Source organism: Eptatretus burgeri, chromosome 6 (genome assembly GCF_056783735.1).
Source record: "Eptatretus burgeri isolate ZD-2024b chromosome 6, Ebu_testis_v1, whole genome shotgun sequence".
Lineage (NCBI taxonomy): Eukaryota > Metazoa > Chordata > Myxini > Myxiniformes > Myxinidae > Eptatretus > Eptatretus burgeri.
Window position 1 is genome coordinate 85206922 of NC_140966.1, and position 13207 is coordinate 85220128.

At 43.9% G+C, this 13207-nt stretch overlaps 1 protein-coding gene across 5 annotated transcripts in view; it reads right to left on the minus strand.

The window, feature by feature from the left end:
• Window positions 1-210: 210 nt before the first annotated feature.
• Window positions 211-13207, minus strand: part of FGGY (FGGY carbohydrate kinase domain containing) — a 65420-nt gene continuing 52423 nt past the window's right edge. For 4 of the 5 annotated variants that reach the window (XM_085885999.1, XM_085885998.1, XM_085885997.1 and 1 more), the window contains 5 exons: window positions 12045-12119; window positions 7777-7897; window positions 5234-5328; window positions 4036-4097; window positions 211-3586 (listed from right to left, as the gene is read on the minus strand). In XM_085885999.1, the coding sequence (XP_085742125.1) occupies window positions 3505-3586; window positions 4036-4097; window positions 5234-5328; window positions 7777-7897; window positions 12045-12119 (435 nt within the window). In that variant the 3' untranslated portion in view covers window positions 211-3504. Of the gene's footprint in view, window positions 3587-4035; window positions 4098-5231; window positions 5329-5763; window positions 6920-7776; window positions 7898-12044; window positions 12120-13207 lie in introns of those variants that run through there. The other variant, XR_015059402.1, reaches the window with a different exon arrangement.

Sequence of the window (13207 nt, forward strand, 5' to 3'; positions counted from 1 at the left end):
TCTATCCACAACAGCATTCCAGCAAACAGTGGCCCACATGATTATGTGCAAGTGATCTGAAACAACAACAGATCTATGGTTGTAAGCCCTCAACTCCCCCTTTGTTCAAATTCATATAAAACTTCTACCTTTTCCTTCTTGCCATCAATTACCTTCTACCCGACCACCTTCATAATTTGTAGATGGTCTTTTCACATTCACATCTTAGTATTAGTCAGCCATTACTTTATTAGTTTGAATCATGGAAGTGATACAACAACCTTCAAATGGTTCTGTTCTTCAAGCAAAATATCATGACTTTCTCCAGGCACATAATTTCAGATTGTATTTGAACTAACAAGGAATATTAAGAGGTTTGTAAGAAAAATATATGACAACACAGAGTCCACATATGCTCTTATTGGTACTGGAAGGAGAACTGCACATGCCTTCTGCTTGGCAGGGGGATGAAGACTCACGGATGCACGTTGAACCAGGATTCAAATACAAACACAGTCTCTGCTGGTTGCATCATTACTGATGTAGGGCGGCAGTGCCGAGTCCCTCGAAAAAAAAAATATATATATATATATATATATATATATATATATATATATATATATATATATATATATATATATATATATATATTAGGGCAGAATTTTGGAATTTGGCCAGGATATTGGCAATTAACACAAGAGGGGCTACGGGAGGGGCCTATAAAATGACAAATATGATCTCATCGCATGCCTAACATGGAATAATTCACTTTGTGGTGCATAAATTGCAGTATTCTCTTTCAGTTTATCATAAAATATAAACAGTTAATTTGTCTAACTTACTTGTGTCATGGAAGTGTGTGTGTGTGTGTGTGTGTGTGTGTGTGTGTGTGTGTGTGTGTGTGTGTGTGTGTGTGTGTGTGTGTGTGTGTGTGTGTGTGTGTATACATACATACGTACGTACACACACATATATTTAAAAGAGTCTGTGCTGGCTAAACAGTTGCACAAGTTCTGCTTATTAGGCATGAGCTTCGCAGCAGAGCTACAGTAACCTACTGTCCCAGAGGATTGTACTCCAGCCAATACCAGGAAGAGATTCAAATTGTCAATTGTTACAGACCAGTCCACCACAGAGGGGGAACATCCACAGGCAAGTGTTTTGGGCTCGTCTCTTCCTGGTATTGACCACGGTACAATCCTACAGATGATAGTGGGATGTAGCTCTGCTCGTATCATGCCTAATAGGTGGAGTTTATGCATGCGGTGTTTAGCCAGCAGAGCGTTTTTTTTTTTAATTTAAACTGTTCCTCGCTCTTCCCAAAACTGTTTTGGGAACTGCAGACAGGTTAATGTGTGGCGGGTATTTCCTGGTGGTCAGGATGCACATGGCAAAGGCTGATGTATGGCATTTGCTTCCTGGTAACCACAACAGTAATGGGGTCTCATCAAGATATGTGTATGTATATGGAGGGCTGAAAAAAATGGCCTAGTGGTATGCCCACTCGCATCTAAGCTGTTTAACCTGGGTTTGAATCCCGTCCAGTGTTAGTTGGTGGACATTAAAAGTCCCATGGTGTCCATTATGAAAAGAAGGCAAGCTATTGTGAGCACCATGGCCAAATTCCACATTCCTGCACTAACTACTGCTGGGAGAGAGATGGCAAACTGTCCAGCATGAATTTTGGCCAAGGAACTGATTTTGACAGAACCAACGCTCTATAACAGTATGGTACATCAGATCAGATATGAGAAGAAAGAAGAAAGGAGTGGTTGTCGGGATGAGCGTGAAGAGAGTTGAGCGTCCTGAGTCTACTCGTGTGCGCGTCTCTGCTTGAGCTTGTGATGGACTGCATCCCACACTTCGAGGGTGTCTCGTCCGGCTCGTTGCAGCAAGCGGTCGAGTTTCGTCGGGGGAGATCGCCCCGTTTCGCCTCTGCTGGATTCGGGTGCCCTGGTCCATGCTTTTGGCGACTGGAGCTCCGGGAAGTTGTGGACGTCCAGCCGCGCGCTCGCGGCCAGGTAGCCAGCCGTCCTGACTCCCAGCCGAACTATCCTCCTCGGCTGGAGAGCCAAATAAAGACCGTTGAGGTCCATCTCTTTTCTTTGGGTGTGTGTCTGTGTGTGGGCCTGTCTTATCTGAGTAGAACTGTGAAGTGCTTTTGCTTGTACATTGATTTCATTTCTTATTGTCGGTTTACCTCTGCGCTTCCATGTTCCTTCCCCCACGATTGTAAATAAATGTCCATTTGTTGATTTTTCAGCTTGTTTCTGTCCTTTCCTTCATTGGCTTAGCACGGTGCGTGTTGGGAGAATTAAAAAGGCTGTTACTGCAGTAGTTGTGCATTTGGACCGACGGGACCTCGGTAACCATCCGCTCGGGTTACACAGGGGTCGAGCACGGTTACGGCTCGTCCTGTTCGAGCTCCGTCGAGGGTGTGGATTCCTCGGTAGCTCGCCACGTGGGTCTCTGGGTATTTTGAAGTTTGGGAAATAACCCTGTGCCCATGCGGTTGATTTATTGACGATTCACGGTCCTGTGAGGGACCCGTACCTTCGGAGTTATCCGAGGGTAATGATCTGAATTCCGGGTGTTCAGTGGAGTCGACTCTGCTGCTCCAACTAGTGGTCGTGCTCGCAGCCGATACCCGGCCCACAACAGTATCACTCCAAAAGGCACTTTGCTATTATTTGTATAAATGTTATTTTGGTAATTTGTTTTTTCAACCCCCACCCCCAATTTTTCTTGGTGCTTTCCATCTAAAATGTTCCACCTTACCCCTTGCAGTCCTGACCATGGACTTGCAGGGATGAGGAGCGTGAGCAACATTAAATAGAACTGTGGCAGTTCAAACAAAAGCACTACTACTACTACTACTACTACTACTACTACTACTACTACTACTACAACTAGTGCTACTATGACTTTTATTTTTTGAATGAGCCATAGCTCCAATTATTCCCATCTTCCTGTGAGGTTGGCCAGGGAAAGGTTTTGGCAAAAGTCTTTCATGACAACTGGTCAGATCTGACATTTGACTGAAGGTGACTGGGATTTCAAAGTTGCGCCAGAGCTCTGGCAATGATTTGCCTTCTCTTTCTGAAGGACACCGTAAGATCTTTAACGTCCACCAACTAATGATACGTCAACCAACGTTAAATTGACGGAACACCCAATTTAACGGTTATCCAAGGGACAGAGCCCAAATTGATGTATCACCCTGGCTGCCTGTAAAACACCACGATGATAGTTCATAGCTTGGTTGAGATTATAACTTAGGCTAGATGGCTCAGAAGCGAGTATGTATACCTCTCTTTTCTGATATTTGTACTGTTTATATAAATGATGAATGTAAAAATACACAAAGAAAACAAAACAATTGTCCACCACACAGAGGAGCATAATGTTGATAATATGGATTTCAAATGCATTAAGCTTGTTGACATTATGTTAACAATATGGAAAATATGGATTTCAAATGCACTGTACTAAGCATTTATTGGGTGTAAACTCAACAACTACTGTTCACTCGCCAGACATAAGGGATGTGTACTCCCGCTGATGTTCCAACAGCTTGAGGAACACTGAAAACTTCTTGTCATAAAAACTGCAGAAACAAACACATGAAGTCAGATAAATGGTATGAGGTCAGATAAACGGGAGCTGGAGATTTCTCTTTGTAGACAAAAATAAATCTTAGCTCATGGAAGAGCGAAAACAAGATGGCAGCAAGTTCACAGACTGACAAGTGATGAAGGGGGGAAAGGGAGACAAAAACACCGTGCATGAATTGACCAGAGTCAGGAAGCAAAGGGTCAGTCAAGGAGTTTACGGGGAAAGTGGGGAGGGGTCAGTGAGAATATGAGAAAGCAGGTCTGGGTGTGGGAGAAAGCACGACGTGACGATGGGTAGTGCTATTGAAGGACTGGAGGGATATGCACGAGATGACTGACATAGGGAGACAGTTTCCACAGACATGAGACGAGATGAATGAATCGGGGTAAGCGAAGAAGGAATCAGATGTGATGAAGTATATAATTAATGTATTTGACCCACCGAGACAGCTCCACATTGGGCAAGATGATCTCTCCTGCACTGCTCATGTGCCTCATGGCATCCTTCCAAGAAGAAAATCAGAAATGACAAAACAAATAAAACTAGAAAGCATCTCAAAATGCAAAGGCCGATGGTGTCCGCTTTGTACTTGAACTTAACTTGACGAACACAACAGGTTAAAAACAGGTGAACATATACGAATTAGCGTTCTTCATCTATATAAATATTTTTAAGTGTTTGTTTGTGTGTTTGTGCATTTGTACGTTATTATTTCATGGCCAAACTGAGGGACCCAGAGGCCCAAAATGTTGGGTGTAGGAACTTCAGAATATGGGCAAGGTTTAAAGCTACCGCAGCTACCACATGTTGTATGTTGGTGTGGATGTGGGGCTAGGCAGTGCTGCTGCCAGCCCACAGGCAAAAGGTAATCACAATGAGGCCAACAACCTCACAGCTTTTCAATGTCTAACACCACCCCCCCCCCCCCCACAACCACTACCACGGCTCCCCGTTCCACGCTGAGCAGCGCCGGGTAGCTCCTGCTCGTGATAAATAAATAAAGAAATTCGGAAGCGTTTACAAAACCCAGCTGTCTCGTGTTTCATGGCAGACGGGCTAATAAGCTCCTATTTATACTTAATGAGAATTTATCCTTCGACATTCTGACACAATTATTAGTCTTCTCCATTTTCATCAATTTAGGGGTTGTTGAAAATTTGATGACACAAGCTCAAATGGTAAAAGAAAAGGTTACTGCCTGGATAGACACACTGACGTCCACACACACACACACACACACACACACACACACACACACACACACACACCCATCTCCCGCTACATGGGGGGAATGGGCGAAGAAAATGAAATTGTAAATAAAATAAAAAACAAAAATGTTCGAAGAATGGAATAAATAAACAAATAAATAACTGCCAGAGCTGCACTGCAAAGAAAAAACAAGTAATACTGAAACATTAAAACTTTGGATCACACATAACGACACACTACGACATGTGAAAAGGGCGAATGTAACATGCACCCTGAGAAGACAACTCGCTAACATCCTAAATAACCTGCTGGAAGACAACTAGCAAACAACAGCTGCTTCCGAAGAAGCTGCCAACAGCAAAGCCCTACTTTGCTCGAAGATTAAGAAAGTCACAAAAAAATTTATGATCACGACATATGACCAACTCACCTGGACAGAGGGAAAAATGTTTGCAGCTGTGGCAGCCAGGATAGCAGTTCCTGTAAGCACCCCCTCCCCATTGGCCGGTAACACCACTGGCAGGCCTAGAGAGAGAAAATAATAAATTAATGCTACAAGCCTGATGTGTTAAAACATGTGTCGTGAGATGTAAAATACGTAAACAGCCCCTTTAGCAGCCTCACATGCTTCAGCAGGTGCAGAAAAAAAAATGCTTTTGCTTCGTGTTCAGTTGATCTATTAACAGTGTGGTTTTGAAGAAAGTGAGAAAAATTTTTTACTTGTATATGTAGAACTGAGGTTCGTTTGAAAACGATGTGAATGGCGATATCGGAATTATTTTATCTGGTAATCTCGGCAAAAGAAAAAAAAATTCCATCAGCAGCAAACTGATACTCCTATAATGACCTCAATTATTCCCAAGCTCAAGTCTTTCAAGAACTGGCTGGCCAGACCTGACGTTCGACTAAAGATGGTAGGAATTCGTAACCCGTTCAGGATCCCAGCAGAAACCTGCCTACCCTTTGTGAAAGACACCGTGGGACTTCATCGTTCACCAACGACCAGTGATAGCAGATCAAATGCCCAGTTTAACGTCCATGCGAGGGACAGCACACACACCGATGCCTCAATTTGCCTGCGAAACACCAGGAAGACGGTTTATAGCTTGATTGGAATTCGAAACAAGGCTAAACAGCTAAGGAGAATATGCATACCAATAAGGCAGCCCCAAAAAGTCCACGGCAGCAATGGTAGCATCTTGAAATCTCGCCAGGATGTAAAAAGTAGGGTAAGCAAGTCACTGTGCAGTGTAGGATCCCAACATGGGTCTCGAAAAAAAATAAATAAACTATTTTGATTGGGATTACATTTGCTTCCCAATTCTGGTATTTTGGGAAGTAACGTGTGACGAGGCACATGTCCAATTCCAGTGGTGAAATGGCCGTTCTTGAACTTCAAGGAGTGAACGTACTGCGAATGTTTGAGTCGAATATCTGTAAATATTTCCAATCTTCCAATTTTTCCCACCTTGAAGTTTCCTTCTGTGTCCATCTTTTGCACCCCATGCATGTGTGTTTTGCATGGTTTTTGTCTGTTACGTCCCGATACGTTCAATGTACTAGCTCTTCCATGAGCCTCAACTGTGTGAATCAAAAACTGCACTACTAAAAGGGGCCAACGGTTTGAGAAATAGTGGTCAAGAGTCGATGTCACGAAAATATGTCGTCAAATGAAACAGCAGGTGAACATAGAACCTAACAAAAAAAAACAATAATAAGGAAGGACACCACGCCATACAGTGCAAAGTATAAAAACATGATCGACTGCTTTATTTAAAATTACATGCAGTATTTTCTTCTGATTTCAAAAACAAAAACATTTGAAATCATGATGAGAGAAATGTAAGAAGTCAGTGCACACAGCCCTCTTTGACTGTAACTGACAGTAAATAGAGCCAAATTATGGCAGTCGGTCAGCAGGAAGCTGGTGGAGGGAAGGTTGGGGTGGAAGGGTCAGATGACTCGTTTGATCCAATGGAGAATTGAGGTGGATGCTTTGAACTATTCCATTCAAAGTTAAGAGGACAGTCGGAGCCAGGGTTCACAGCTGGACATCGCATTGATGTGGAAATCAATCAGCACCGCATAATACCATGATGGAACCTGGTGATGAATTCTGGTTCACGGCGGGGGAACCGGGGGTGGGAGGGGGATGGGGAGGCATCGTATTTTGACTCGAACAAATAAATGAAATGAGCAGAGTATTGCAAAGACGGCACAGATGCAAAGGTATCTTGTTTTTGTAAATGGAACCTCAGGAGGTTGCCAAGGTGGCTCGAGAGCAGGAAATAAAAGTGGCTCATAAAGTTGATCGGCCATTCCTTTCATTCCACCCACAGAGGGAATTTATAAATCGGCCCAGAGCATGTGCATAAAGGTTTGCTGTCTTTGGAAAATGGAAAATAACATGGAAACGTGAAACATCCACTTTTTCTGACAAGAAAAATGGCCTTAGGTCTCATTTGAATTAAGGCAAGCTCCGCGATGCAGCATCCTCTTGCTAGTACAGCACCTAGCTGTACTTCGATTTCCCTTTTCACTCTTGCTCACTTCACTCTAATGCCCGCATGATGACAATAATCAGGATATTGGTAACTGCCGGAGCATTTTGAAAAGAATCACCGATAGAGAACCATTTTCATTATGGTGATTACCCTCAGGAAAACAAACATTTATCAAAATTGTAACTACAGTAGTTCACTTTTCAGTACCAATAAGAACATATGTGAACGCTGTGGTCACCTAATGAAACGGATACATGGTACACAATGCTCACTGTGAGAGTGAGCGTTGTATAATTCTGTACCATGCTCACTCCCAGAGTGAGCATTCTGTACCGTGAATCATAGATGAACAAAAGGCTCGGGATTGCCAATTACATCGTATATTTCTTGCATCATCTGCAAATAAGAGAAATATTTCCCAACGTACCATGATGTAAGAATCACTTGCCGTGTTAAAGAGGAAACTTGCCTGTCGCATCAGCATGGCATTGAGCAAATAGTTTATTCCGGCTGAGGCCTCCACACATGAAGATAGTCGAGATGTCGTATCCATTGTGCAAAAGCGAGCACAAGATGTGTCTGGTACCCAGCTGTGCAGCGGGTACAGCAGATATTGTCAATCACTCTACTTGTAAATGAACATCCTACGCTTTGGCTCAAATAGACAATAAAGCAGTGACTGTAGAGTCTTGTTCAGAGAAAGTTTTTGAGACAAATATCTCCAAAATAAGAGCAAACAACAACTCGATATCTGCAATAACAAAGCGATCGCCAGGGGTAAGCCTCAACAGGCACCTGCAATCCAATGAAGGCCTTTTCTTTTTTAGGACCACCTAGTGAACTTGACCTTCAACTTTTAGGGATGGAGTGTAACTTAAGAAAATTCATCCCCATCCAAAATCTATCCATAAAACTCAACATCATGAAAATCGGAGGAAAATTATTCAAGTTATGATCAAAAGGTGTTTTTTGTTTAATTCGGTCACAATCCGAAAAAAAAGTAGGTCAAGGACACTATTAATATATCAGGTGCACAAGTTCAGTGCACAATGGGGAAGGGATGAAGGCGGCAGAAATGCAAATGGTGACTTCTGTCATTGAGCTGGCAAGCTGAGAGCAACAATTCACATTTGTTGCCAGATCTAATGCAATTTAAATACTCTAATAGCAGTGAGGTGCTCCATTGAAAACTGCTTGTTTGATACATATTGCGTTTTGATGCCAAGGGTGTACAACAAAAATTTGTATTGGTGTCAAAGCCAGTGACCAATTGCAAATTAATAGGGAAGGGTATGCTGAAAATTAAGCAGCAATTTTGTTCTGATCAGACAAGCTAGTACAGTCAAAGCTCGTTACTATGGCACCTCGCTTCTATGCCACTCTCGCTATTATACCACTTTTGCTCGGTCCCGACAAAATTCAATACAAAATAAATTTACTATGCCACCCCCTACTCTTGCTACCATGCCACTACTGTGTGACTGTTAAAAGGCACGAGTCGTGAAAAAGTCTGTATTGCGCAGTGCTCGATTATCACACTCACGTCCAAAGGCGAAGCGACGAACTACAGTCGAGCTGCGCACAACATAACTCAATACGTACGCGCATAGTCAGACTGTGTCAAAACACGCGATTCTTCTCCCCGATGCCAGCCACAACAAGCCAATCACAACACGCACAACGACAGACACAAAAAGCGCGAGCACACACACAGACACGCAGGCACACGTACAACAGTGACATCATTTTTTTTCAAATTCAGCCCATAATGTCAGCTCAGAAACGCAAGCGAACCGACTTTACGCTGAAGGAGAAGAAGGAGATCATCGATGCCGCGAAGAAGGAGCCGAATCGGTCCAAGTTGACCAGGGAGATTAGCAAGAAATGGGGCGTCGAAGTTAAGAGAACCACCGTGAAGAGCATTCTCAGCAAGAAGGATGCAATCGAGGCTGCAATCAAAGCTGGATTTCCATCGAAGCGCATGAAGTTGACGCAGGCTCATGACCCGAAGCTTGATGAGGGAGTGCTCATGTGGCTGAAGCAATCAAGAGGACAGAATGTGCCTGTCAGCGGTGATCTGATCAAGGAGAAAGCGATGAAACTGGCTGAGCTGATGCACATCCCAGACTTCATGGCGAGCGACGGTTGGTTGGGCAATTTCAAGAAGCGCCACGGCATCACGTTCAATACAGTGCAGGGCGAAGCTGGAGCGGTGGATTCGCAATCCCTTCTTGAGTGGCAACAACAGGTTCTCCGGCCCTTACTCGGGCAGTTCTCCGCAGACGACGTCTTCAACCTGGACGAGACTGGACTCTTCTGGCAGCTGCTTCCGAACAAGACCATGGCTTTCAGGGAGAGCGGTGTACTGGAGGAAAGAAAAGCAAGCAAAGGATCACTCTTCTGGTTGGGGCAAACATGAGCGGCAGCGAGAAGTTCCTCTTCTGGTGATTGGCAATTCCAAGAAATCCCGTGCCTTCAAGAACAAAGAGATCCCGGTCAAGTACAAGGCGAACTCGAAGGCGTGGATGACGGTGGAGCTTTTCGAGGAGATGTTGCGTGCGTGGGACGGACGACTCGGCCAGCAGGGACGCAGAGTGCTGGTCTGTCTCGATAACTTCTCTGGCCACCCTCCCGAGCTCGATCTGAACAACATCCAACTGGTCTTCTTCCCACCCAACACGACAGCCACCCGCAACCAATGGATCAGGGAATCATAGAGAACCTCAAGCGCCACTACAAGAAGCTCCTGCTATGCCGCCGGCTTGAGGCCATAGACGAGGGAAAGGAGTTCAAGTTCACGTTGCTCGACGCTCTACACGTCGCCGGCGTGCTTGGGAGCAGATCGGCAAGTCGACGATCAGGAACTATTTCGCAAGGCCAAGTTCATCGAAGAGGAGATCCAAACTGAGCCACAGGATGCGGAGCTGCCCGACATCTGGGAAGCTCTGCCTGCCGAGGAAAAGATGCACAAGAACGAGGAGATCGAGCTGTCTGACTTTCTCGAAGCTGACGAGCGCCTCGCGACTGGCGGGTATTTCACGCTGGAGGAGATTGCGGAGGAGATTCTGTGCAGTGAGGAGCCAGTGGAAAGCGAAGATGACGAGGTAACTGTCGTGGAGGAAATCGTCTGTTCGAGGAAGCCCAGCGCGCTTGTAGCACCGTCCGGAAGTTCATGCAGCAGAGAAGCGGAAGCCCAGTGTGATGCAAGCGTGCGATCGGCTAGACAACGAGATGCACGAGATCCGCCGAAAGAAGATGTGCCAGCCGACGATTCTTGAAAGCTTTGTGTGTCGTGAATTTCTCGCCATGCCATATGTTAGTGTGTGAACTCTGTTAGTGTGTGTATGTTCTCCGTTCGCTTAGCTTATACAACAGTCGTGCCTTTTACTTGCTGGAATAAATTTTGTCTAAAGATTAACTACAGATGGGTAACTTGAGAAAATAAGGCCGTTTTTACAAAATCTCGTTACTATGCCACTCTCGCTACTATGCCACTTTTGCTCGTTCCCAACGGGTGGCATAGTAACGAGCTTTGACTGTACTAGCTAGTCTGATTGGACAGAGTAGTATGAGCTAGTTACGAGTACTTGTTCTTCCATGAGCCTCGGCTATGTATACAAAAAAGCTGAGTCGAGTTATGGTGAAAACGTTGAAATATCTATAATTGGGTAATGACCTTAAAAATGAGGTCATGGTCAAAAAATTATGTTAACCTCATCCGTCCATCCATCCATCAGGACCAAACTCTGTGCAGAGCATCGGTGCTGCCAAAGCAGTCTCCTGGGCTATTGGGCACAATCCTGGACGAGTGGCCACTCCGACACAGGATACTCAAATGGCTCAATCATCCCAGCAAGCTGGTACTCATGTTAACGCCAAATACTTTCTATTCCCATTATTGATGCAAAATTTCATTCTGGAAGTCCCAGCTGATTCCGAAATACAGCCCGGACATTGTCAATAAAAGGGAAAAAAAAAAAACCTAAATAGTGGTGTAGTACTCCGAAGGGTCGAATAAACTTGGATGTACCATTAAAAATTGGGGGAGTAATTGTAGAAACAAACCCAACAACAAGTATAAGCCTCCCCCATCCAATAGGCAGAGGCTTAATTATCAATTATTTTTTTTTGTTATTTTACAGAAATATGTCAAAAACTGTTCATCTTAATGAGACTATTCTGAATTTTGTGTTTTTTGACTTATTATAGTTGAATACTCCAACATGCGCCAAAATATGATAATGCTTCATCTATCTCATGTCCCAGGCCTAGATGCTCGCTAACACGAAAGCAACAATCGTGCTTTTGTTATGTGATATGGATGAACATACAAAACACTATAAATAATCACAACAGGTGTGATAAAGGACAGTTGTTAAAAGAAAGGATTTACCCGAATCTGAGAAAGGTGGAGGATGATGGGTTAAAAAGAACGATGGATACTACGGAAGCTACAAGTAAATCAACGACGGTTGGATGTCAGGTTTACACAGAAGAACTGCTCAACACAAGACACTGTGAAACTTTTCAAGGAAAGATTACCCAACATCGGGAACTACAACGACTCAGATTTGGTAGCCTCTATCTACAACAACATGCGAAAGAAAAATGAATCTTCATCGGCGCAAATTGCAACAGGACCAAATTAAATATGATTCATGGTCAGATCGAGTCACAATTCACAGTTATGCTGATGTGAAGGAATAATGCGTAATGACTTTTACATGGCAAGCTTACCGCGAGTGCTTGTATACAGGCGAGGTACTGGAGCGACAGGTTACTGAGGGAGTGAGACAAACTTAGGCCGACAATCTGTAGAGACAAAGTACACATGGTTAACTTTAGCCAGCAGCAATTGCACAGACTAGATATTATGACTGCTTCAATGGGAAGAAGGAGAAAATTAAGGGAAGGCAATTATATTGAAAGTTAAGGAATACGATAATTATTTAGACTATTTACAAAACAACAAAATAAACATTACAAGAAAGTCACGGTGCACCAATTTTTTTTTTCCTGGAGTACCCAAAGAGATTGATAAACAACAAGGAGAGATAGAAAGATGCACACATAACATGCGAAGTAAATGCGCACACACACAACACGCACACACACCCTCTCTCTGTTCCCTCCTCTTTCTCCACCTCTCCCCCCACCCCCCTCCCTCTCTCTCATTATCCCCACGCTTAAATTTTTTTTTTAAACACGGGGACATTGTAATCGGCTCCATCTATCCGCTTGTCCGTCTGGTCTGTTACGCTATCTCCTCCTAAACAGTTGTGCAGAAATTCACCAAATTTGGTAGTTATCATCATCACACGGCAAGAAGGGCAGTACCATTTTGGCCGTGCCCCCTGGGGCAGGGTCAAAAGGTCAAATAAATTAAATTGCGGGCACATTTTTAATGAAACTTTGTATATGCCATCAACATTGGGGGATGCATTAAATATGGAACGATTTTTTGGATTTGACCCCCAGTTCATGCCCTTGGGGTGGGAACTTAGGGTCACAGGGGTCAAAACAGAAGATTTTTTTAAATTCAAACTTGTATATTGGATCATTCCTGGTGAAACCTTTTGCCATCTTTCAACTTTCAATGCCCATCGACTTCACTCTGGTTTTCAACTTGCCATCAAATCTTACAAGGCCTTTGTTCATAGCTCAATGAGAACTACTCTCGTTCCCCTATGGGCTGGCACCACAGCATCAAATCTCTCTCTCTCCTGGAATCTGAAGAATCTAAAGCTCTTAACATTATTGGCATATCCTCTGATGACATGGAAGAACAAGGCCTGTTGCTCTCACATCACAAACAGATAGGTGGCCTCTGTTGTTTTTTACAGCCTCTCCCCCGATATTGCTCCTTTTGCTCTCTCAGCCCTCTGATCCTCCCCTGCTCC